General features: G+C 63.4%; 1 protein-coding gene across 8 annotated transcripts in view; it reads right to left on the bottom strand.

Moving 5' to 3' along the window:
- Positions 1 to 971: 971 nt before the first annotated feature.
- The window catches only part of BRD1 (bromodomain containing 1), a 41,679-nt gene continuing 20,532 nt past the window's right edge, over positions 972 to 22,118 (bottom strand). For 2 of the 8 annotated variants that reach the window (XM_032345882.1, XM_032345883.1), the window contains exons 4-13: positions 19,972 to 20,103; positions 19,601 to 19,729; positions 18,840 to 19,152; positions 16,827 to 17,087; positions 10,857 to 11,351; positions 4,708 to 4,843; positions 4,215 to 4,342; positions 3,653 to 3,762; positions 3,246 to 3,400; positions 972 to 2,401 (exon numbers count right to left, since the gene is read on the bottom strand). In XM_032345882.1, coding sequence (XP_032201773.1) covers positions 2,218 to 2,401; positions 3,246 to 3,400; positions 3,653 to 3,762; positions 4,215 to 4,342; positions 4,708 to 4,843; positions 10,857 to 11,351; positions 16,827 to 17,087; positions 18,840 to 19,152; positions 19,601 to 19,729; positions 19,972 to 20,103 — 2,043 coding nt within the window. In that variant the 3' untranslated portion in view covers positions 972 to 2,217. Of the gene's footprint in view, positions 2,402 to 3,245; positions 3,401 to 3,652; positions 3,763 to 4,214; positions 4,343 to 4,707; positions 4,844 to 10,856; positions 11,352 to 16,826; positions 17,088 to 18,839; positions 19,153 to 19,600; positions 19,730 to 19,971; positions 20,104 to 22,118 lie in introns of those variants that run through there. The other 6 variants (XM_032345885.1, XM_032345884.1, XM_032345886.1 and 3 more) reach the window with 6 other exon arrangements.

Raw genomic sequence — 22,118 nt, 5'->3', positions numbered from 1 at the left:
GGTCGGAGCCTGCCGTCCAGCGGGGCTGACCCAGAGCGCGAGGTCGGAGCCTGCCGTCCAGCGGGGCTGACCCAGAGCGCGAGGTCGGTGCCTGCCGTCCAGCGGGGCTGACCCAGAGCGCGAGGTCGGAGCCTGCCGTCCAGCGGGGCTGACCCAGAGCGCGAGGTCGGAGCCTGCCGTCCAGCGGGGCTGACCCAGAGCGCGAGGTCGGAGCCTGCCGTCCGTCCCAGGCTGCCCGGCTCCGACCACCAAGGGTCCCCCCGCTGGCGCTGGGCCCTTGCACCCCCACCCCTCCCAGCAGCTCCCCTCCTGGGATGCTGACTTCTGCTGCTGATGCCAAAAACCTAGACAAACAGGGACCATTTTCCGCCCCTTCCAGTGGCTGCGGAGTGGGCTGCCCCCGGGAGGTGACCCAGCAGAGCCCCGAGGTGCCAGCACGTACCAGCCCCTGCTGGGCAGGCGCCGCCCGTCCCACATCCCCTCTCACCTTGCCTGGCCGCAGCCCCGACCCCAGCCCTGAGCCCTGAGCCTGGCGGGCCAGGCTGGCTTCTGAAGAACCCCCGAAAGCAGCACGTGGTGGGGTCCGGGGCAGGTCCCCGTGGGAGCCCCGCAGCCCTGCAGCCTGTCCCAGGCGACTGGGAACACGCTGGGAGGCACGACTCCACTCCAATGGACGCCACGAACGGAAAGTTCACTCTGCGCAGACCCCGACAGCACCTTCTTCCAGCCTTCGGTGTGACCGTGACCACGACCCTGACCGTGAGTGGTGGACCGTGGTGGGAGGGGCCACCAGCCGCCCTCCCCAGCAATCTCGGCTGCCGCCCCAGCAGGGGACTGGGGGGGTGCCTGGGTGCAGCCCCCGCTCTGTTCGCAGATCGCAGCCAGCGTCGGGCCCACCGTGACCCCCCCGCAGCCAGCAGCCCCCCGCCGAGGGCCACAGTGGATAAAAAGCGTCCGTCAGACACAGGACAAGCTATCAAAGGAAGACATTTTATTTTCAAGTTTCTATGGAGATGTTACAAACAATAGAGACTGAAGGGGAAAAAGAAAAAACATTTAAAAATTTTAAAACTACCAGTTTAAAATAAAAATATGATTAGGTAAAATAATAAATAATGCCATCCCGTGACAACTTTAAGAGGAAGGCATGTCGCGTGCCTCGATGAGCCGGCGGGGACAGGCTGGCACGCGCCCGCCCAGCGCCCTAGAGAGGGAGGAATGAAGTGGCCACACCGTCCAAATCTTGACTTTATTTTTTAATATAAAAACCGCATTTTTGGAAACCCACCCTACCTTTTCCCCTAACATAATGCTTTACCTCTTAAAAATAAAAATAAAGTACTAATTCTATATACATCACATGTACCATACAAAAATGTATCCAAAGTTTCTATTGCTACCAAAGTGTTCTAAATTAAAACAAGTTACAGAAAGCCCCTCGTTGTAAACAAAAGATTACAAGGTACAAAATCAAAGAACACACAGCCAGAGTCATTTACACAACAACCAACACATCCGGCTCCCAAAGCAAGTTGAATTTTTATGTGCTTGTATAAAAATGCATATCAATATACTTCTGCAAATTTATCTTTCATTATAAAGCGAATGAGTACACTTTCTACAATAAATATCCCGCTGGGAGGCACACCCGTGGACAGGCGAGGGCAGGCGGCAGAGGCTGGAGGCCGGCGGCGCCGGCGAGGACGCGACACCCAGAGGACGCGCCCGCCCCGGCCCTCACGGGGGACGGCGGAGTGTTTTTGGTGATTTGCCAGTGATGTACATAAACCTACTCTCCACCTCTTTCCACAAAGTACCATCAAAATAATGTCATTTTCTTTCTTAAAATACACATTTGTCATTGTAAATTTACATCCCGTCTTATTAAATAGTGGTACTCCGTGTAAAGAGTATGATTTACAAAATTATTAAACATTCAAAAGTCTTTAAAAAAAAGCTACAGGTCAGAGAAAGTGACGCGAGCAGCGGCCTCCAGCCGGACGCGCGGCGGCACAGACCAGCCGGAGGACGCAGCCGCGCCGTTCAGAGCGCCCAGACGGGGATGTTCCCAGAGAACTTGGAAATAAAACCGGCCCTCCGCGCGGAGGACGAAGGAAAGAACCAGGCCGAGAGATCAGAATAAGTTAAGTCTGGAACAATATACACGCATGTACAACTTATCCACACTATGGACAAGGCCACGCGAAGGCGGGCGGGTCAGTCGATGTCACTGAGGTCGCTGGTGGGCTCCCCGTGCACGCGGCTCAGGTGGCTCATGGCGCGGTCGAAGGCGACCCTCACGGCCTTCCTGATGCTGGAGTTCCGCCCCTCCATCATCTTCAGTTTGTCTATGGTCTCGTCCATGCCCAGGGGGACCATCTTGGACTTGGGGAGCCACTGCCTTTTTAAGAGAGAGAAGAGGGAGCGGTAAGGGCCGCCCACGGGGACCCAGCAGCTCCGAGCTCCTGGGCTGGGGGGATGCGCGGTGGGCGCCAGGCGCTCCAGGGCCAGCCCGATCAGCCAGCCCTGACCAGCCCCGGGGCCGCGGACGGGGGGCACGGCCTGACCCTCCTGTGAACCTGGGAGGGGCCGGGGGCTCAGGGACCGTGTGCAAATCAAGTCTTCACCACGGCTCCTCCACGGCACTTACCAAGGGGCCGCTGCACCCTGGAGGCCGGCGGGAGACCAGCACAACCCATCAGCCGCCCTTACCTTACCTGAGTGGCCACCACGGGCACACACAGACCCTCCCTCGCACAGCGGGCAGGGGAGGGCAGGGCCACGCCAGGAGGGGCGGGCAGGTAGACCAGGCTGTGGGGCGGCCGCCCGGCCCTCTGACCAGACACGGCGGGCACAAGCCCCCACCACGTCTGACCAGGACCAGGTCACGGTGAGGAGAGGGACACGGGTGAGGAGCGCCCCGGCCGCCAGCAGCACACACAGCGCGATCGGTCTACACCCCTCCACTGGCCCCGCACGGCCCCTCCACGCTAGGGAGCCCCTCGCCGGCACAGGAAGCTCTCGGCACGGAGACCACTAACGCGCACCCCATGCGTGCTCGGGGACAAGGGACCCGAGCACCGTGGGGGTTGTAGGACCCCAGGCCCAAGAGCACCGTGCAGACCCATACGGGAGAGGAAGTGACAGGGTCTGGTCAGCTGTCCCCCAGCAGGACCCTGGAGCACCGAACGGCGCGACAGCAAGCCCAAGGCCGGCCCCGGCGCGGCCCGCGCCCCTGCACTCACCAGCTTCTCTTGTTGTCGAAGAAGAGAACGAGGAACAACTTCTCGTCAGCCTTGGTCTGCATGTGCTCACCTATCTTCAGCACGTCCAGCGGCGGGGCCGGGATGGTGACCCCGTTGTGGTGGCCGGGCACACGCGGCATCTTGGGGTCAATGATCTGTCAAGGGAGGTCACGTCTGAGGGCCCGTCTGCCACGGCCCCGGAACACACTGCTCCCTGGCCCCGCACACACGTCCCCCGGCCGACGCTCAGGGGACACTTGTCCCGACAACAGCAGCGGCACGGCCCCCAGACTCGGGGCTCAGGACCCCACAGCTCAGCACCCTGGCTCCCCAAAGGGCAGCCCCACGGACCCACACGACGCACAGCCCAGAGTCGTGGCCCCACAGCCCGCTGCCCCGAGGCTCACCAGGGCCGGATACGAGGGGTAGCCACTGCACTTGGCCCACACGACTTTGAGAGGCTCGAGGACGGAGGCCGCAGCATCGGTTGAAATCCACATGCTGTTCTGACCGACCTCTGGGCAGAGAAAGGAAGGACACGGGGCGTCATCGGGAGGGCCGGGCACCGGGCATGTTTCAGGCCACCCTGCAGGAGTCCCAGTAGACCCACTCCCACCTGACCCCAAGGCCTGGCCCGGCCAGCACCCTCGCGCTCCACCGGATGCGGAAATGTGGGGAACCGGCAGGCCAGCGGTCCCCCACGTGTGGCTGCAAATGGCCACCGAGCCTAACGTCGGTGGCCTCCAGAGTCTCACAACCAGCGGACATTTTGACTGAGTACCCCCCACACGAAACGATAATGTGCAGGACAAAGCCGTCCCCGTGGTCCCCACGGCCCCCCTTGCCGCGAGCGGCAGCCGTCCCCGTGCGCGTGGAGCTCACCGTCCCCCGGGACGGAGGCCAGCTCTTCCCCGCCCGGCAGAGCGGGTGCCCGCATCGCGGCCCGCGGAGGACGGGGCGCGGACTCACCGGCGGCGATCCGGGCGGCCTTGGCGTAGTTCCCGTTCTCGATGCAGGAGATCAGCTCGCTGCGGTCCTCCAGCGTGTGCCTACGCACCAGCGCGGGCTTGCCCCGGCCACACCTGGGCGCGCTGAAGCTTCAGGAGGAAAAGCAAAGCTGCGTCAGGACGCGCTCCTTCCCCTGCGCTCCGTCTGCAGCCGGAGCCGGGCTCCAGAAGGCACACGGGGCAGATGCACCCAACAACCCGGAGCGTGCGGGGCCCCCACGGGGCAGACAGGGGGTGCTGTGCTCGCCACCCTTCCCATGAGCACACGACTTTGGGAGGAAAAGATAAAGAACAAGTGTAACCAGATTCAGAAACTGCCCGTTTTCCACCAAGTTAGTTTCCCATCTCTGGTTCAGCTCCACGAGGCAGGTGGAACACAGGAGGCACAAGCCCCTGGGGCGGGAGGGGGAGGGCAGGGCAGGCGGGCGCAGGTCAGCAAGCGGGGCAGGGCCCACCTCGCGTCACAGAGCGGGCTGCTGCTGGAGGCGATGCTAGACTCGGAGGCGCAGCGTCGTCGGGGCGCGGCTCTCCTCCCCGGGGCGCCGCCCGGCTCCTGCGCGCTCTGTGCACCCCCAAAGCCATTGGTGAGACCTGCAACACAGGCCCAGGGGCACCTCAGTCCCACGCGCCGGACCACGCTGCGCAAGAGCGCTCCCGTCCGAGGCCACGCGGCATCCGGTAGCCCGTACCCCCACCCCGCAGCGTGCAAGGCAGAGACACGGAGGTGCCCTCTGAGCCCAGAGACCGCTGGTCCCAACACGGCGCTCTTCAACACAGAGCAACGCGGTCTGCACAGGCCCCACAAAGGCCAAGCCGAGCGCACCCGCGTCGTCCTCCCCAGCTCAAAGGACTCTGCCACATGACGAGCCCCCGCGTTGGGGACCAGCCCTGCCTGGGTGAGGCCCCTCGCCACCAAGAACAGGTTCACACAGGAGCTTCAAGGGGAACAGCAAGTCCGAGGAAACACACGCACTCAAGAACACGCCGGACACGTGAAAGCAGGCGACGCGCCCTTTAGCCCTGTGCCCCGCGGCCCACAGTGCCAGGACCACTGGGGAGGCGACCGTGACCACCCCCCGGTTTGCCAACAGTCTGTGTAGCCGAACAAAACACAGTTCACCCAGAACCACGGCAACTCTGAACCGCACCGCTGCCTCCTGAAGCACCCGACGCCCCAACAGGGCAAGCGGGCAGCTCCCTCGGGGCCCGACAGCTGGGACACTTGGCACATTTCTCTTCCCAAAAGCAATCTCATTCCCATGCTCAAAAAGAACGTTAACTCTGGGGGCGCCTGGGTGGCTCAGTGGGTTAAAGCCTCTGCCTTTGGCTCAGGTCATGGTCTCAGGGTCCCAGGATCAAGCCCCGCATGGGGCTCCGGGCTCAGCAGGGAGCCTGCTTCTTCCTCTCTCTCTGCCTGCCTCTCTGCCTACTTGTGATCTCTGTCAAATAAATAAATAAGATCTAAAAAAAAAAAAAAAGTTAAATCTGATTCTTTAAACGTTTTCTGAAGGAGGCGGCCAGATTACGGGGTTTCCTCATCGACTTTACACGCTACTTTCTCAGCAGCCAAAGCACGCGTTCAATGAACTCAGCCGAGAAACACAGCCGCGGGCAGCAGGCCACTGCTCACAGGACAGCCCGAAGCGACTTGTTCTCCTGGAGTAAGTCCTGGAGACGTCTTGTTCCAATGCCCTGCGACTCAGCAGTACCGGTTCCGAGAGCACCGAGCTACCGCTGTGCTCACGTCCGCACCCCAGCAGGCAGGGCAGCTGGCGGGGGCCGAACTCGCCCAAGGCGTTTGGACAGTCGTGGCCCATAAAGCGCAGCTGCTGAGCGGAAGCCAGGCCAGCAGGTCGGGGACACGGGGAAGAGTGAAGCAACGCCCAGGGTCCCCCAGGAGCTGCAGAAGGCAGCAAAGACCCCAACCCAGAGACAGCCCACCCCACCCACGCTCCCTGTAGGGATGGCAGGACAGGGCCACAGTCCCGCAGGTGCACGTCCAGCACCCGGCAGCAGTGAAGCCACAAAGCCACCACCTGTGCCTTTGAAGAAGCCCCAGGACATCACCCGACTGGCCCTATGGGCAACTGCCTGAGCAACAAGGACATGCGGCCACAAAGCAGCTCTGCACGGGGTCACCTTGGAGCTGGGGCCTGGTGACTCGGGATGACCTCGCCGGGCACTTGCCACCTTGATCCCAGGTCCCTTCCACCCGCACCTCTCCCTAAAGAGCTGGAGCGGGCACTGCTGGGGCAGGCGTGAGAGGCACTGGGAAGAGCTCGGCCAGGGCCCGCGCCTGTCCCCAGCAGGGCAGTCATCGCTCAGAACAGCAAGAGAAGACGCCTGCTCCAGAGCGCCCTGGCCAAGGTCCGACCGAGGCCCAGCGCCTGTGTAGAGGCGTCCAGGGAAGACGACGACCCGGCACCCGTGTTCCCAACGTTTCACTTGCCACCAGGAAGGCGGCACCAAGGGGGAAAGTGAAAACGTGGGGCTCCCACGACCTCCCCGGGGCACTAGAGGACACCGACGCCCACAGCGACTAGTTACACGCGCCGTGTGGCTGCTACCAGGGAAACATCACTAACAGCTGCCGACGAGCAGCCGTCACAGACACGCCCGGCAAGAGGAGGCTGCTGGGGCCGGAGCACAGCCCCCCCAGGCCGCCCAGCCCTCCCAACATCCTCAAGGTGGCCGGAGGCCGGGGCAGCAGCGTCTCTGCCCCCTCCCGGCCCACAGATCCCCTGCACAGACACACGCTCCCTCCCAGCCAGCGGTGGCTGAGGGAGCCCCCAGCCCCACCCTGCATAGCCCGCAAGGCCAGGGCAGGTTTTGGGGTCTGCGTGGAGATGGGCGCGCAAGCCACTCGCAAAGAACAGGCGTTCACGCGGCACCTGAGGCCCTAGCCGAAACCACGTCCACACCACCTCTAACGAACCACTTCAGGAAAACATACGTTTCTCAACAGTGAACGTCGAGTCAGCGTGCTGCGAAACCCAGGCGACAAGCTGGCCACGCGGGAAAGGCTGGCGGCCTCCAGCGCAGGAGCCACGCCCCCAGAGCACGTGGGACCTGTGCCCAGGCCCTGTCCCGCCACACAAGGACCGTCCTCTCGGCCCCCACGGGCACAACACCCTGAACCAAAAGACGCTCTGGCCCAGCAGCTCCCCTGGGGAGCCTTCCTGGGGCACAGCTGGGTCCCGTGGGGAGGGGCTCCCAAGGGGCCTCCTGAGACGGCCGGTCAACAGCGGCAGAAGCTCAGCCCTCGAAAACTTCATTACAGCTTCGAGCTCGTGGGAACAGCTCCCGGCCGCCGGGCAGTGAGAAGTCCCTGGTGGTCCCCCACGGGGATGAGGCCCACACCCGCCACACCCTCACTGCTCCTCAAGGAACCTTCTGCTCGTGGGGCAGGAGGCAGAGAAGCAGGGTGGGCCGCGCTCCCCGCACACCACACCCCGTGGCACAGACACCGGGGCGCTGCCTGCCAGCCCAGGAACTGCCCGGGACCCCAGACAGTACAGCCCAGGGTGTGCCGCCGGGCCAGCTCCCGAGGCCGGGGGCCCAGCGACTGTGCTCGGCCTCCCGAAGTGCTGGGGCCACCCGCTTCTTCGTTCATACGCCTTTATTTGTACTGCTGGCAACACAATTGCGTTTTTCAACCTTTTCATAAAAACAGCAAATGAGATCCCAACCACCCTGCTTTCGCCTAGACCGCCTCCCGGAAGCGGCGGCGGCGGCAGGGCAGGCCCCCGTGCACAGCAGACGATCGGCGTGGGGAGCAGAGGCAGAGCTGCCTGGCTGGCTCAGGACTCCCCGGGGCCCGGCCGGCAGGGAGACGCACGGAAAGGCAGAAGGAGACCAGGCAGAAACCCAGGAAAGACAGACACTGACAAGCGAGGGGAGGCATCGGCTGTTCACACATCTTCCGGCCGGGCCGCACCCTGCACCTGGCCCGGAGCCCCCAATCCCTCCAGGCCAGTCCCGTGCCTGCTGAAGGCAGGATCACAATCGCGGTCCACGCAAGTCATCCGCGGGCGCCGGAGGCTGTCTCGCCCCCCGGCTCTAAAGTCGCCCTCGGCATCGTTCACACCTACCCACGGGGTCAGGGCGGGCTGAGGCGGCGTCCCTGCCGACAGCGGCCGGCTCGAGGAGGGGCACCGTTGCTCCCGGGGGCGTCTGGCTCTGACTTACAGAAGGGGTGGGCGGGGTGGGGCCCATGTCCTCCACGCGCCGGTGTGTGTTTTGTTCGGAAGACGGCTGAACAGATGCTCCCAGTGCCCTCCACAAAATTATGTGAGACCCCAGGGCGCAGTGACCGCTCAGCAGAGCTCCGGTCCACGTGGTGAGAGAGGACAGTTAGGGTCCAAAGAGTGAGCTACCCAGCATGCTAGTGGTTAAACTGAGAACCTGGAAAACAGCGAGAAAGCCATTTAGTCTGACTGGGGGCACCGCAAGACCAGCCTCCATAGAGCGGCCTGAGGGTGAACGTGACTTCCTCTCTGTGTCTCTGTGTCTATGTCTCTCTCTCTGTGCCTCTGTCTCCGTCTGCCTTGTCTCTGTCTCTCCATCTGTCTCTGTCTCTGTCTCTCGAGGTGGCCGGTGTCTGCCTCCATCTGTCTGTCTCTGTCTGTCTCTGTCTGTCTCTGGATCTGTCTCTGCTCTGTGTCTCAGTCTGTCTCTACGTCGGTCTCTGATCTCTGTCTTTGTGTCTCTCACACGCACACACACGCCACGGCGCGTGACGTGCACACGGCCGGCGTCTCGAGAGCAGAGACCAGGAGCGCGGAAGTCCCGGGCCAGCTGTCCGTTCTGGGAAACAGATGAGCATCGCAGAAGGAGGAAGCGAGAAGACAGAGCGTGGGCTCCGGGTGGCGTGGCACCAGCACGCGCGGGGTCAGGGTCTCTAACCCGGGTCGCCCCCCGGCGCTTCCCACAGCTCAAGAGCAGAGAGGGCCCCCAGAGGCCGAGCGTCTCCAAATGAGAGGGTCTGTTTTCCCTCTAACTTGGGAGTCTTGCAGCGGGCCGTGGGACGCCAGCAAACCCCCTACAAGGCAGAGCACACGGACGAATCTCTGGAAAAAGTGGAAGGTTCAGAACAGTTCCCGTCCTCGGACAGTGGAGGCCGCCCCTCGGAGAGAGCGGTCCAGGGCGTGCAGAGAGCGCCAGGAGGCGGAGGTGAGGTAGAGCCAGAAACAGGCGCCAGGACGGGCAGCGGGAAGCGGCGCGGGCCTGGGCCCGAGCGCTGCGCAGGTCCCAGTGCTACTAAGACTCCCGGGCCGCGCAGGACGGCGTCAGGACTCAGCACGCAGCCAGTCTACTGCCGCTCTGGAACAAGAAAGCAAACACCCCCGCGTCAGTCATGCCACCGGGGGGAGGCGTTCGTCCGGTCGCCCGCCGCGGCCCACTCACAGACGCTCCTGCGCAGCTCCCGTCGGCACCAGACACCTGCAAGGCCCCCGCTCAGCCGCACACAGGGCAGGAGGGAGCCCGCACCTCCTACAAGGGCGAGGGCGCCCGAGGCCCCTGCAAGCATGGCCACCGGGCTGCCTGTGGAGCCTCACCTATTCGGGGGGCGGGGGGGGGACATCAGCTACAGCAGGACCCGCCTGGCTGGTTGAGAGCCACCGTCGGGCCCCATGGACCCCTCCTCTGACACCAGCTTTGTGGCACACCAGGGCCGCGGTCTGGAGCCCTGAACAACGTCCCAGCGGCTCTGCCCAGGTGCCTGCAGCACGACGCGCTCTGGCTTCTGTCCTCGCGCACCAACTGGACCTCGGCGCTCGCACACACAGCGCGGAAGGAGTGTGCCCCTGGCCCGGCTCCGACGGGCCACAGCGCGGTGTCTCCACTCACAAGCACAGACACAAGCTCCACGCACAGCCCGTGCCCAACCGCGCAGCTCACGGCACGCGGGAACAGAGAAGGCTCCAACCCACCCGACACGAGCAGCGGCACAGAGCACTTCCGTCACATTAAGTGAATGAAGCAAAGTTTCGCACACGTTAGGACAAAAATTCTACAGAATCTTCCGGCCACCAGAAGGAGTCGCATGTTGGCTGTGGGGCAGGGAGCGCGCCCCAGCCACCTCTGCCTGGCCACCCCCACGGAATGCGCCTCCGGGTGCAGACATGACAGGCGGACCCTGGGCACGGACACTCCCGGGCCTCCGTCGGTGGCACGGACGCAGATGACACGCGCAATCGGCTGCACCGCCCGAGCTGCACGGGCTCAGGCAGGACGGCCAGCCACGCCCGTGGGGAGGCCACCAGCCTGCGGCCACCCCAGCTTGAGAAATTCAGGGGACTTGAGGACAGAAGCCCAACACGCGAGGCCAACAGGCTCCAGGGTCACATCAGCGGCTCCCGGTGAGTGGGGGGATGCCGCCTCACTGCCGCAGGCTGGAGCCACGCGGGCCCGCAGGGGACTGTCCCCATGCGCCCTGATCCACCGTGCCACCCACATCCTGGGACACGCCGCGTGCGCCACCAGACCCCGCCAGGCCACCCCAGCCCCCGACCGTCCGTGGCCAACAGCAGCTGAGGGCCCCGCCGGGCAGCTCCAGCGACAGCCCTGGAGGAGAGAGACCGCAGCACCCCGGGGCATTTACCTGTGTCCAGCCGCTTTCCCGGGGACCCCTCCTCCACCTCAGAGTCGCCGCAGGTGCTCCGCGACCTTTTTCTTGGCTGCAGAAGAGTCTCCAACCTCGGAAGGACTACAGACAAAAAGGTTTTGGTCCCTAGCTGAGGAGAAGTTGGCTGGGTTTCAGTGTTCTTGGCAGACTTTGGGGGGCTTACACTTTTCGATTTGCAGAAGAGAACAGAAGTGCGTCTGTTTACATCGCTTGCTGGCTCCGGCACCGCGGAGACCGCCGCTGGCGCATCGCCACTACCGGCGAGGGTGGGCTCTGGAGGGTGTCCGATTACCAGTGCGCTCTGAGTGCAAGTGCTATGTGATTCATTATCAAATGTGACTCTTTTGAATAGTTTACTCTGCTCTGGGTTGAGTTCTACTGGTTTGAGGGTTGGTGGTTCTGAATTAGTCTCCGAGTTTGAAGGAAGAGGTAATGCATCTGATGGTTCAAGTTTAGGGGGAGATTTATCTCCTGAAAAAATTATAAATAAAGTGATTTTTGAAAACTGATCATTATAAGATCTATTATAAAACTTACTATAAATGTGAAGTCCACCAAAACACTAAGTCAATCAAGGAAAACAACGCATCACATATACTGTCTGCAAGTGGTGAGGGCCGCAGCGGCCCAGGCCCGTCGGGGACACTGTGTGCTTCCCTAACAGCGGACACTGACGCGGCCCGGCGCCCGGGCTCCAGGCACGCAGGGTATCACGTCACTCCCGAAAGCGACTGTCGAGGTCTGCCTCCACATACGCCAGTACTGACAGCGTTCGCGTCCGTGACCGCGACCGCAATCCACCGTTCACTTACCTTGAGGAAGAGGAATACGTCCCAGAACTAGGGGGCTACCCAGGCATTCCCGCATGGTCCTGACCTGGGCCACACGGTCAGCGAGCAGGTCAGCAAGAGCATGTAAATCTGACTCTGACCGAGGGGTTCTAGGCTGGTGACAAGGCCCATCTGCTGAGTGGCGGGTGGCTGTGAATGTCTCACGGAGCAGGAAAACCTCCCCCTCGGCTCTCCACCACCCCACAAGCCACGCTCTGAAACGTCACAATGGAGAGTCTTTTTCTCAAATCTGACTTTAAAAATAAAAACACTCTTTCAAAGACAATCTTTGCCTCATTTAAAAGGCTCCTTGAGGGCGCCTGGGTGGCTCAGTGGGTTAAGCCGCTGCCTTCGGCTCAGGTCATGGTCTCAGGGTCCTGGGATCGAGTCCCGCATCGGGCTCTCTGCTCAGCAGGGAGCCTGCTTCCTCCTCTCTCTCTGCCTGCCTCTCTGCCTACTCGTGTTCTCTGTCAAATAAATAAATAAAATCTTTAAAAATAAAAAAATAAAATAAAAGGCTCCTTGAAACTATTAACATGAAAACCAGAAGTCGGATGACCCGAGGGAACAAGGCTTTTATCCCCGTGCCCAAGAGGAGGTCCTCCAGGGACCACGCAGGCTGGCCACGCGAGGAAGCAGCCCTCTGGGACAAGTCACTGCTTTGGGCTACAAGACACATGACACCAAAGCAAGAGTAACAATGCACACGGCCCGAAGCGGTCCGTACAGCCTCACTCAGCACAATTCTCTTACTAACCCTCCAAACCGCCCAAACCTGCATGGAAATACCTAAGAAGGTCGTGTCTCAAAGCTGGTCATTTTGAAAGCGGAAAGCTACACAGCTCCTGGGTCCCACTTACGGCCCAGAGCGCGCATCCTGAGAATTCTCCCTTAGGAACGTGAGACGGAGCCAGGCAAGGCTCCAGCCGCCAGCGCGGCAGGGTCCTGACACAGCCAGACACAGCCCTGCTGGGCGATGGCCCTTGAAGGTGGACACAGCACGTCACAGGGGACCCAAGCCCCAAGGCAGTGTGTCCGCGGCAGAGGGGACCCAAGTCCTTCTGCGTCCACGCCCTTACCACGGCAGTACCACTGCCTGGGGAACCGTGGGGCACCCGTGACGCGGAAACACCGAACCGGGAACCACGCTGACCAACACGGGGCAGGGTTCTTCCTGCCTGTCCCTTCCAGTCCCTAACAGGTTTAGGAAAACAAAAGCCACGGGCCACCCAAGGAGACTGAGCCCACGGAAACCGGAGAGCAGGGGAGCTGCTGCTGCTGGGAAGCTTCTCCAAGAAGCCCCCGCCGGGCAGGGATTCGCCCCCGCAGCCCACGCCCACTCGCGTGAGGGCCCAGCACCGCACCTTCCCTGAGCGCGCGCCTCAGTTCGCCACCTGCCTCCTGTCCCCGCCCTGGCCTCTCCCCCGGCCCCCCACGCCAGGTCCCAGCCCGACCACCGACCAGGAGTCCTGCCCCCATCGCTGCGGCCACGGCCGGCAGCCCGCCTCTGTCTCAGCCAGGTGGGCCTTGGCAAGGCAGGCCGCGGCCGCTAGAGCCTGAGAACGCCACCGCCTCCCCAGGTTCTTGTGGGCCCCCTCCTCACATGCCCTGTCCGTGCTTCCCCGTCAGACTCCAGTCCCGGCTCAGCCCCGAGCCTGCCCGTCCAGCCTGGGCAGCCAGCCGCCAGGGCACCCACGTCCCTGGCCAGGTACCCAGGGCCCCGGACCACCAAGGTCCACGCACACACTCTCCTGCATCTCAGGCTCCGCCCAGCCAGGGCTTTCTTCGCCCTCGCGCACCTCGCCGGACGCAAAGGTGAGGGCGTCCTCTGAGGACCCTCCCCACCCCTCCTGCTGCCCAAAGGCAACCTGAGGCACAGCCACAACTGCCCTGCCTGTCCACCGTCCCCGCGCTGGACTCAGCCTGGACGGTTCCCCAGAAGCCTCTCTGAGGCGTGAAGGGGCAGGAGGCGGGGGCCAGCCGTCAAGGGCTATGCAGGGGACCTAGGTGCAAACCAGCGCCAGTACCGGCGGCCGCACCGTGGGGGTTACCGAAGCCCGGGGCCTCACTCTCCTCACCCATGAGAAAAGAAAGCACTGGTGCCCGGTGACCCCGCGGCTGGACCCCGTGTCCGTCAGCCAGCACCCCTGCCGCCCGCTCAGGACCCTAAGCCCACCCCCCACGGGGAGTTAACACACATTCCCGTTCTCTTGAAAGGTCACTGGCTGCTGAAAGTCCTGTCGCTGAACCGCACAGGAGACCTGCTCTACGACCTTCTAGAACAAACCCCGTTCCACTCTGAGCCGTGGGCACAAACATCCAGGTCCGAAACTCCGAAACTCACAAAAGCCACAGGGTTCCCTGCTCGGGGTCTGAAGCCAGCGCCTCGGAAAACCCGGAGAGGCAGGTCCGTCCGCAGCTCAGGCCCTCGCCAACTCCCCTGACCGAGCGCGTCCACATCAAAGCCACAGAGAACTCGGGCGGGCTCCGGCGGGAGGCGTCCGCCTCCTGGGACCCCGACCGCACGCTGCCTGACCACCACCCCTGCCTCGGGCTTCCACCCCGCAGTCCTCGATGGAGAAACCACCACCTACACACACTGCGGACTGGGGACACCTTTTACAGACATGGGACGTGACAGGGCCCTCCCCCGCTCCAGCGGGACCCGCCGAACCCCAGCCCCACTCGCTCTGAGGACTCTCGGCTGCACGGAACTAGAGCGGGCCTCGGGGAGCCTGCGGGAAAAGACAAAGGCTCGGTCCTGAAACACGAGGACAGACCTCCTCGCAGCACGACCTAAATCCCAGGGGCTGGAAGGGAAAGGCCCAGCCGGCGACTCGGTGACGGCGCCCTGCACCCGGCCTGCCCTTCTCCCAGAGCCACCTGCCTTCACGACTCTGCACCCGATCAGTCCGCTGGGACCGAACTCCAGGCAGCAGCAGAGAGAGACTAAGCCCTGAGAGCGCCGGCGGGCGAGGACGCACGCACCAGACACCTGTGGCCGTGACCGGCGACCCGGAGAACCACAGGAGCGCAGCAGACAGAGCGGAGGCAAGAGCCCTGGCCCTACCGTGCGGGGTGCGAGGAAGAGGCCCCAGCAGAGCAACGGCCCCCAGGGCCTCCCTTCCAGGAGGGGCCTGAGGGGGCCCAACCCACCCGAAACCCCTATTCTGTCGCAACAGAGACAGCCCGCGGAGGGCGCGGAGCACAGGGCGGTCCTGCGTCCTCCTCTTGCACAAGACGCCGGGCCCCCGTCCCACGGGAAAGATCACGAGCTCTCCTTTCTGCGCTAGTTCCACGCTGTCTTCGCCGGCCTTCATGGGATGACAGCCCCCAGCCCTGTCCCCAGCCACCTGGAGGTCCCACCGCTGCCTCCACCTCCCCGGCACCGCTCCCCCCAGCTCTCTCCACGTGGACCCCGGGCCACCTCTCGTCAGAGCTCCCTGCTGTCTTCCTTCAAAATGACCCCATGCCTCCGAACGGCAAATGTGGGCTGGCGTGGGGGGCGCCCGCCTGGCGGGGAAACTGCAGGGAAGACCCCGCGTCCACACAAACCCCACCCCCGGCCCCCACCGGGGGCGGTGAACAACTCTTCACAAGCTTTCCCCAAACTCACTCTTTTTGGAGCAAATAACACACCAAGAGTGGTTTTCCCACGAAGAGAAACAGATCAGCTCAGCCAGAGTGACCGCTCAGACAGGGGCAGGAGACCGGACGGGATGAAGGTGCGTCTCCCGCTCCAGGCCTACGAGCTGGGCCCCCTGGACCCCAGGGACCGTGAGGGTGCACACACGGCACAGCCAGCGTCAAAGCCTGGAGGAGTCAGGCCATCTGCAGAGCAGAACTGTCGTGGGGCGCCTGGGGGGCTCAGCCGGTTGAGCATCCGTCCAACCCTTGATTTCAGCTCCGGTCAGGACCTCAAGGTCATGAAATCGAGCCCCATGTCGGGCTCCATGCTGGGCATGACGCCTGCCTGACAGTCCCTCCCTCCCTCTCTCAACAAAACAGAACGGCAGAGCCGTCCTTCCTGCCCCGCCGCGGCCTCTCCTGCCGCCCTCATCCGATCACCCGAAAAGGAGGTTCCGGAGCCCGCGTCTCGCGCCACAGGGGAGCCTAGTCAGCCACACGGGGAGCTGAGAGCCAGCGGGGGCAGGACGAAGCAGAGCTGCACGGCCGCTCGGAGCTGCCGCACGAGGGCTCACGTCCAAGGACAGAAAGGAGCCCGAGGGCCGCGGCTTTCGCCTCCAGTAGCCGCCTCACGCAGCGGCCGCGACAGGAGCAGTGACATGGGCGACGCGCTGTGGAACGCCCACACCGCGCCGAGGCGGACGCCCACGGCGGCGTTACTGTTCCTGCTGCTCCAGAGCGGACGTGCCGAGAAGAAACCCAGACTACGAGGCAGACCGCCAGCGGCGTGTGCCTTCTTGCCTTCCGCCCACTAAGCGCGTGCGCTCGCACTCAGACGGAGAGCGTGGACACGTGTGGAGTGTCTTCCACTGGGTTCTCTAAGCTCCAAAAACTGGGCCACAGCACTCCCGACCGCCCGCGTCCCGAGCTCGAGGCCCGCCCCCTGTGGCCACCTGAGCCGTTAGTACTGGGCTTCCCTGGGGTTCCCCGCAGGGCGCGGGCTTCCTCTCCTCACGGACGTCCTACGCGCAGAAACGTGCCTGGTGCCCGGCACTCCTCCCAGACACGCGCCCCACGAAAGGTCACCAGCCCCCGTCACTGTGCATGTGACGTGTCGGGAGCCCCAAGAGGCAGCTCCAGGTCAGATCCCTGCTCCCCGGTGACAGCCTGTGCGTCACCTGCCACCCTTCAGTATCAGAGAGGAGCGTTCAGGGGACGGTGGCATCACGGCCCTTGCAAGAGCTGTGCCAGGCAAACACCATCCCTCTCGCCACGTAAGCCACGTCTGCTCTAGCACCATTCTGGGCGGTGTGCAAGGCCTAAGTCACTCTTTTTAAATAGCGTTTCAAGAACAAGTTAAGAAAGAAAGTCTCATTCTGAGCCTCCAGCTTCGTGACTGTGTAAGAGCCGGCGCCCGCAGGGACCGGAAGGGAAAGCCCGGCGGGGGCTCCGGGGAGCAAGTGACGACCGACACTCAGCACGTGCTTACCTTCCTCCCCCGTCTCCTGCCCCAGCTGAGCACCTTCCTCTTCAAAGCTTCCAATACCTGATTCCGCAGGCGGGGGCTGGCTGTGCTGCTGGCTCAGCTTGTTTCGGAGGACGGCGATCTCCTTCTTCAGGAGCTTGGCGCGCTTGCTCCGCGACCCGCTGGACTTCATGGCACATGTGAGGTCGAGCTTGTCCAGCAGCTCCCGCAACTGCTCCTCCAGGACCATGTGGGCCCTGTTGGCCGGGTTCAGCAACCTGTCCACTGGAGTCAGAGGAGACCGGTCAGTCATCCACCACGCCGCCCCTGCGACCGCCTCACTGGCACGGGCCCCACCCACAGGAGCCCCAAGTCCCCACCGCGCTCATTCCACACCCTGACGGGCTGCCACGCCAGGAGACACACTTCCACCCAGCGGGCGTCAGGACACGCCTGCAGGGAAGTCTCCACATCCCCAGCAGGCGAGCCAGGCGCATGGGGACACGGTGCCCTGAAGCAGGCCAGCACCCCTCCTGCCGTGCACCTGCTCCGGCGGCTGGGCCGGAAGAAGGAACAACCGGACCACACGCACCGGCCGCCTGTGCAGACCCGGATCCGCCCCGGCTGGGGTTCACGTCTGGGACGGTCTCCTGACCCAGCCGTCTGGGGGGCTTTACTCAAACCGGGCCACACAATGCACAGTTTGTTGTCCACTTCAGGCCTATTTACTATGAAAATCCTTACGGACTTTAACTTAAGCAAAACGACAAAATTCACAAAACACAAAGTAATGAAATCAGTGAAAGGTGGCCAAGAAAGAAACGGATCTTTCCGAGGGAGACAGAGCGGGAGCGGGAGCCCAGCGGGAAGACGAAGAGACAAAAGCCACGGCGCGACCACCACCGTCCTCCAGAAACCAGCACTTACTGAAAGCATCTGCGCTTTTCCCAAAGACACGAGGCATCAGAATTGCAGAATAAACACCGAACGGCCTGGCTTGCAGCCACATGGACTCTAACACAACTCCGTGAATAACAGCCTCAACAACGATCACGTAAACAGCAACCGTGTCACTTGAAGCCCCCTCAAAAAATGGCCTCGTCAGATCTTTACCCCTCAAGCAGACAAAGGACGGCTCTGTGTGCGAGACGCTCCGAGACACAGCCCGTGGGCCTCAGCAGCAGGAAGGCAGCCGGTGCCCCCACGGACCGGACGGGGAGGCAGGACGGAAGGCCCGCGGCCCGGGACACGGGCTCCCTCGCTCCACCATCCCCCGCACAAATACAGAAAACAAACATTTCTCATCCTTGAGTTTCTCCCTAGTGAAACCACGGGGGCAGGACCTGACTGAGGAAATCCTACCAGGACCCGTATGCCCAAGTGCTCAAAGCCCGGAAGCCCCTTCCTGTCCTGGGGAGGTCACACAGTGGCCGGAGCGTCACGGCCAGGGCAAGGCCCAGGGAAGGCAGCCCCCAAGGACAGGAACACGCGAACAGACCACTGCGCCCGTCTTGAGACGCACACAGCGGCACTCAGATGGCTGCAAGGCCAGAGTCTGGGGGCCTGGGCACTCACCCGCCCCTGAGGCTTTCCCCCAGTCACAAGATGTCCTCAGGAGGGGCCTGAGACCCACTCGGGGCACAGTCCCCAACTATGCTATGCCCCCCTGCTATGTACATTCAGACCCAGGCCGTCCCCTGCAGGGCCACTGGCTGTGCACTTCTCCCTGATGGGCCCTGAAACACGCCTGGTCTGGACAGAAACGTGCTAGGGCATAAAATCCACACTGCGTGGCAAAGAAAAATTAAACAACAGAAATCACGCGCGGTAACTTCCACAGCGACGGCGCGTTAAGAGCACGATGGGCCAGGAGTGCGGAGTTAAAGAGATGTTTCGAGCGAATCCCTCCCCTTTCTCGTGAGTACAGAAGACGTACGGTCACACGGCAGCTCGCGTTCTAGTCCCCCGGCCGTGCGGACGGGGTCTGCGGGCAAGCGCGCGCTCCCACCGGGGCCTGAGCTCGGGGCTGGTGCTTACCGTCGTCCCAGGAGAAAGGCCGCCGGGGGGCCGCGGCAGGCCGCTCAGGCAGGTGCATCCCCGAGGCCTCCTCGAAGCCGATGCTGTCCGCCTGGCGCCTGGCCTGCCGCAGAACGACACCGCCCTGATCGCGCAGCCTCACGGCGGCTCTATAAAACACCGTGTCCTTGGCGTTGTACTTCATGCAGTTATCTACAATGAGATTAAAATCCTCCTCAAACTCAGTGAGGTGTCTATACCCTTGAGCTTCTAACCGTTTCCTCATTGTGGCAAAGTCCATGGGATGCTTAATGTGATCCAAATAATCTGGTACCTAATTTCAGGGAGGAAAAATAAGCATTTACCAACAAAGAAGGACTCTTATTCACTCTACATAACCCCACCCACCCGCCACGTTCCGTCCGAGACACGCACACGCACACGCGGCACTGGCGCCCCGCACACACCTGACCGTGCGGCACACGCTCACCCCACGACCTGCCGGGGCCCCTCTGCCTCAACCTCCTTAAACTGCACACGGCGACCCAACCGGCGCGCTCGTCCGGCCGGAGGCGCCGTCCTGGATGGCTTCTCTCTCAGGGGGACTCTGGCCTCTCGTGCCCGAGACTGGACGCTGAAACCCCCGCCCCCCCCCAACCTCGAAGGGACCGTGATCCATAAACACCAAACACTCGGGGCCCCGCAGGCGCACCCCACGCCCCAGCGGGCAGACGCCCGCGAGCAGCCGAGCGCCCGCCCCGCACCGGGCGTGCGACACCCACCTCCTTCAGGCTCACGGGCTGGGCGAATATCCGAGCCGGGTCCTTCTCCTGCAGCTGGTCGAGCACCGAGCGCAGCAGCACCGTGAGCGGCGTCAGCCGCAGCTCCAGCGCCGTCTGCTCCACCTTCACCTGCAGGACACGGCACCGGGCTGTGCTGCGCGTCCCGCCCCGCCCCCGCCCCTGCGAGTGCCCACACGCAGAGCACTCCGCCTGGGCGGCCGCCCTCCTGCCCAGCGCCTCCATCAAGGCAGGGCACACGGGGCACCCCCCCCCCGGCCACCCACCGCGGGCCGGCCGCGCCCCTGGCCCGGGAGGAGGGCGGGCGGGGGGCTGCAGCCGGCACAGGCGCCCTCGCGGGGCCCCAGGCTCACCTGCTCCCGCTTGAGCTTCTCCCGCTTGCGCAGGAGCTCGATGAGCAGACGCGCGCGCTCCAGGTCGTGCCGCAGCCGCTGCCAGTACTTCAGCTTCTCTTTGGCGGCTTGAATCTCCTCATCGTTTTCTCTCTGACAAAAGGAGCGCAGGGTCAGCCGCAGAGCCGCTCACAGGGGAACCCGGGGCTGCCGAGGGAGCCAGGGGCCAGAGCAGACGCCGCAGGCACGGACTCGCCCGCAGGGGCCCACAGGCTCCCGACGAGGCCGGCCTGCTCCAGACCCAAGAGCCGAGCGGACGAGCTCAGCGATGGGCATCTGAACCCGGCTAGGGAGCCGTTCAGGGGAGTGGGCAGCTGTCGCAAGCCGCGGCCTGCCCCCGCCCCCAAGCCCGGGAATGGACGGCGCGGGGAACCAGTCCCGGGGACACACCCACACCAAGTGGCTCTGAAATCCGCACACTTGGGGTCACCCTCTGAGCACTTCCTCCTTCTGTGGCAAAACACACAGTGCCACTAACCTCAACACAGCCCTTGACTGACCCATTTCCACTCTAGCATTTTCCAAAATAAACTTGCACCCAGAGCACGAGAGACAGCAGGCGGCGCAGAGCAGACAGATGGCAGCCACCCCCCCCACGCATCTCAGACCAAGATGCAGGAAGAGCTGCTCTGACCGTGGCAGGGACACCAGGACCACAACACACGCCCCAGAGCAGCTGAGGACGCCCCCACATGACGGCCAGAGAGCCCTTCCCTGCACCGGGCAGCACGTGAGCTCCAGGAACTCACGACCCGGGGCCTCCGTGCTCCCATCCACAGCTCCCCTGCGGCTCTGCCCCACCCAGGCGCAGGCTGGCCGTTCTCCCCGCCCCCACAAGGCCCCACCGCCCTCACCCGCGGCCCCACACCTCCTCCTCCAGTCCCTCAAGGTCTGACCAGGCCCACAGGCCACCGTCTGCTCCTACGGCTGCCGCCTGCCCTCGGCTCCAAAGCCCACGTGCTGGTGCGGCACACGGACGGCCCCACCAAGGCCACAGCCAAGAGCAGAAGATGCCCTCGGCCCAACCACAGCTCCTGGGCAGACTCATGCAGACAGCAGAGGAAGCAGCAGTCGGGGCGCTCCTGCGCCTGCCCCTGAACCCCAGCTCCGCTAAGATGCTTCCATCTGTCCCCGTGCAGTCTTCCCGATCGACAGCAGCCCAGGATGCCTACTGCGAGGGCGCACACGGGACCTCGGACCGAGAACGTCCCCGGCTCCCAGTGGCGTTACCTTGCTGTTCCGCAGACACACACCTGCAGCCTCGGCCCAGTCGCCCTGTCAGGTTCCGGGACACGCTCCATCCACGCAGACCCCCGTGGGGTCCCAGCCCACCGCATCCAGACAGAGCTGAAACAGCGCAACCGCCCGGCAGGGCCCCACCCCCAGGCACCCCTCACTCCTGGTCTCAACGCTGAGCACCTGGCAGGTGACAAGTGCTGAGCTCTGACCCCGTGTCCTCACTTCAGGGTCCGCGGGCAGAGAGTCACCGGCGAGGCTACCAAGACCCTCCCAGCTACCAAAGGGATGAACAGGCTGGGCCAGGGCCTCCTCGCCAGGCACCCTCCCACCTGTCACAGAACTTGTCTGAACGTTACTTCGAAGTCGCAGGCATCGGGGCGCCTGGCTGGCTCCGTCAGTGGAGCGTGCGACTCCTGATCTGAGGGTCGTGAGCTCAAGCCCCACGGTGGCCGTGGAGCCTACTTCAAAAAAGAAATCATCCAAGTCTCAGGCCATCAAGCAGGAGTTGACAGTAACATCAGCTGCATAAATGTGGCCAATAAATATGTTAAAAAGTCAATTTAGAAAACCCAATTCCCCAAAAGCACCTGAAAACCCCTTTGTCCGCTGGTAAGCACTACAAGGACACCGGCCGGAAGGACATTGAGCCCGGCGATCCCACAAAGCAGAAGGTGCGGTGCCGCTCAGGATCCCGGCTGGAAGACGCACGCACGGCCGCAGAGGGGCGCGCTCCCTGCACGCGCCGCCTTCAGGACCGGACCCGACCCCGACACGCTCCGCATCAGCAGCCTCACCGACCCAAAGCGGCCTGAGTTTCCTGATTCTGTTCGGTGAGCCGCCTCCTCCAGGGAAACCCACCCAGGAGGACT

Source organism: Mustela erminea, chromosome 6 (assembly GCF_009829155.1).
Source record: "Mustela erminea isolate mMusErm1 chromosome 6, mMusErm1.Pri, whole genome shotgun sequence".
Classification (NCBI taxonomy): Eukaryota; Metazoa; Chordata; class Mammalia; order Carnivora; family Mustelidae; genus Mustela; species Mustela erminea.
This window is presented reverse-complemented; position numbering and strand designations above follow the sequence as displayed.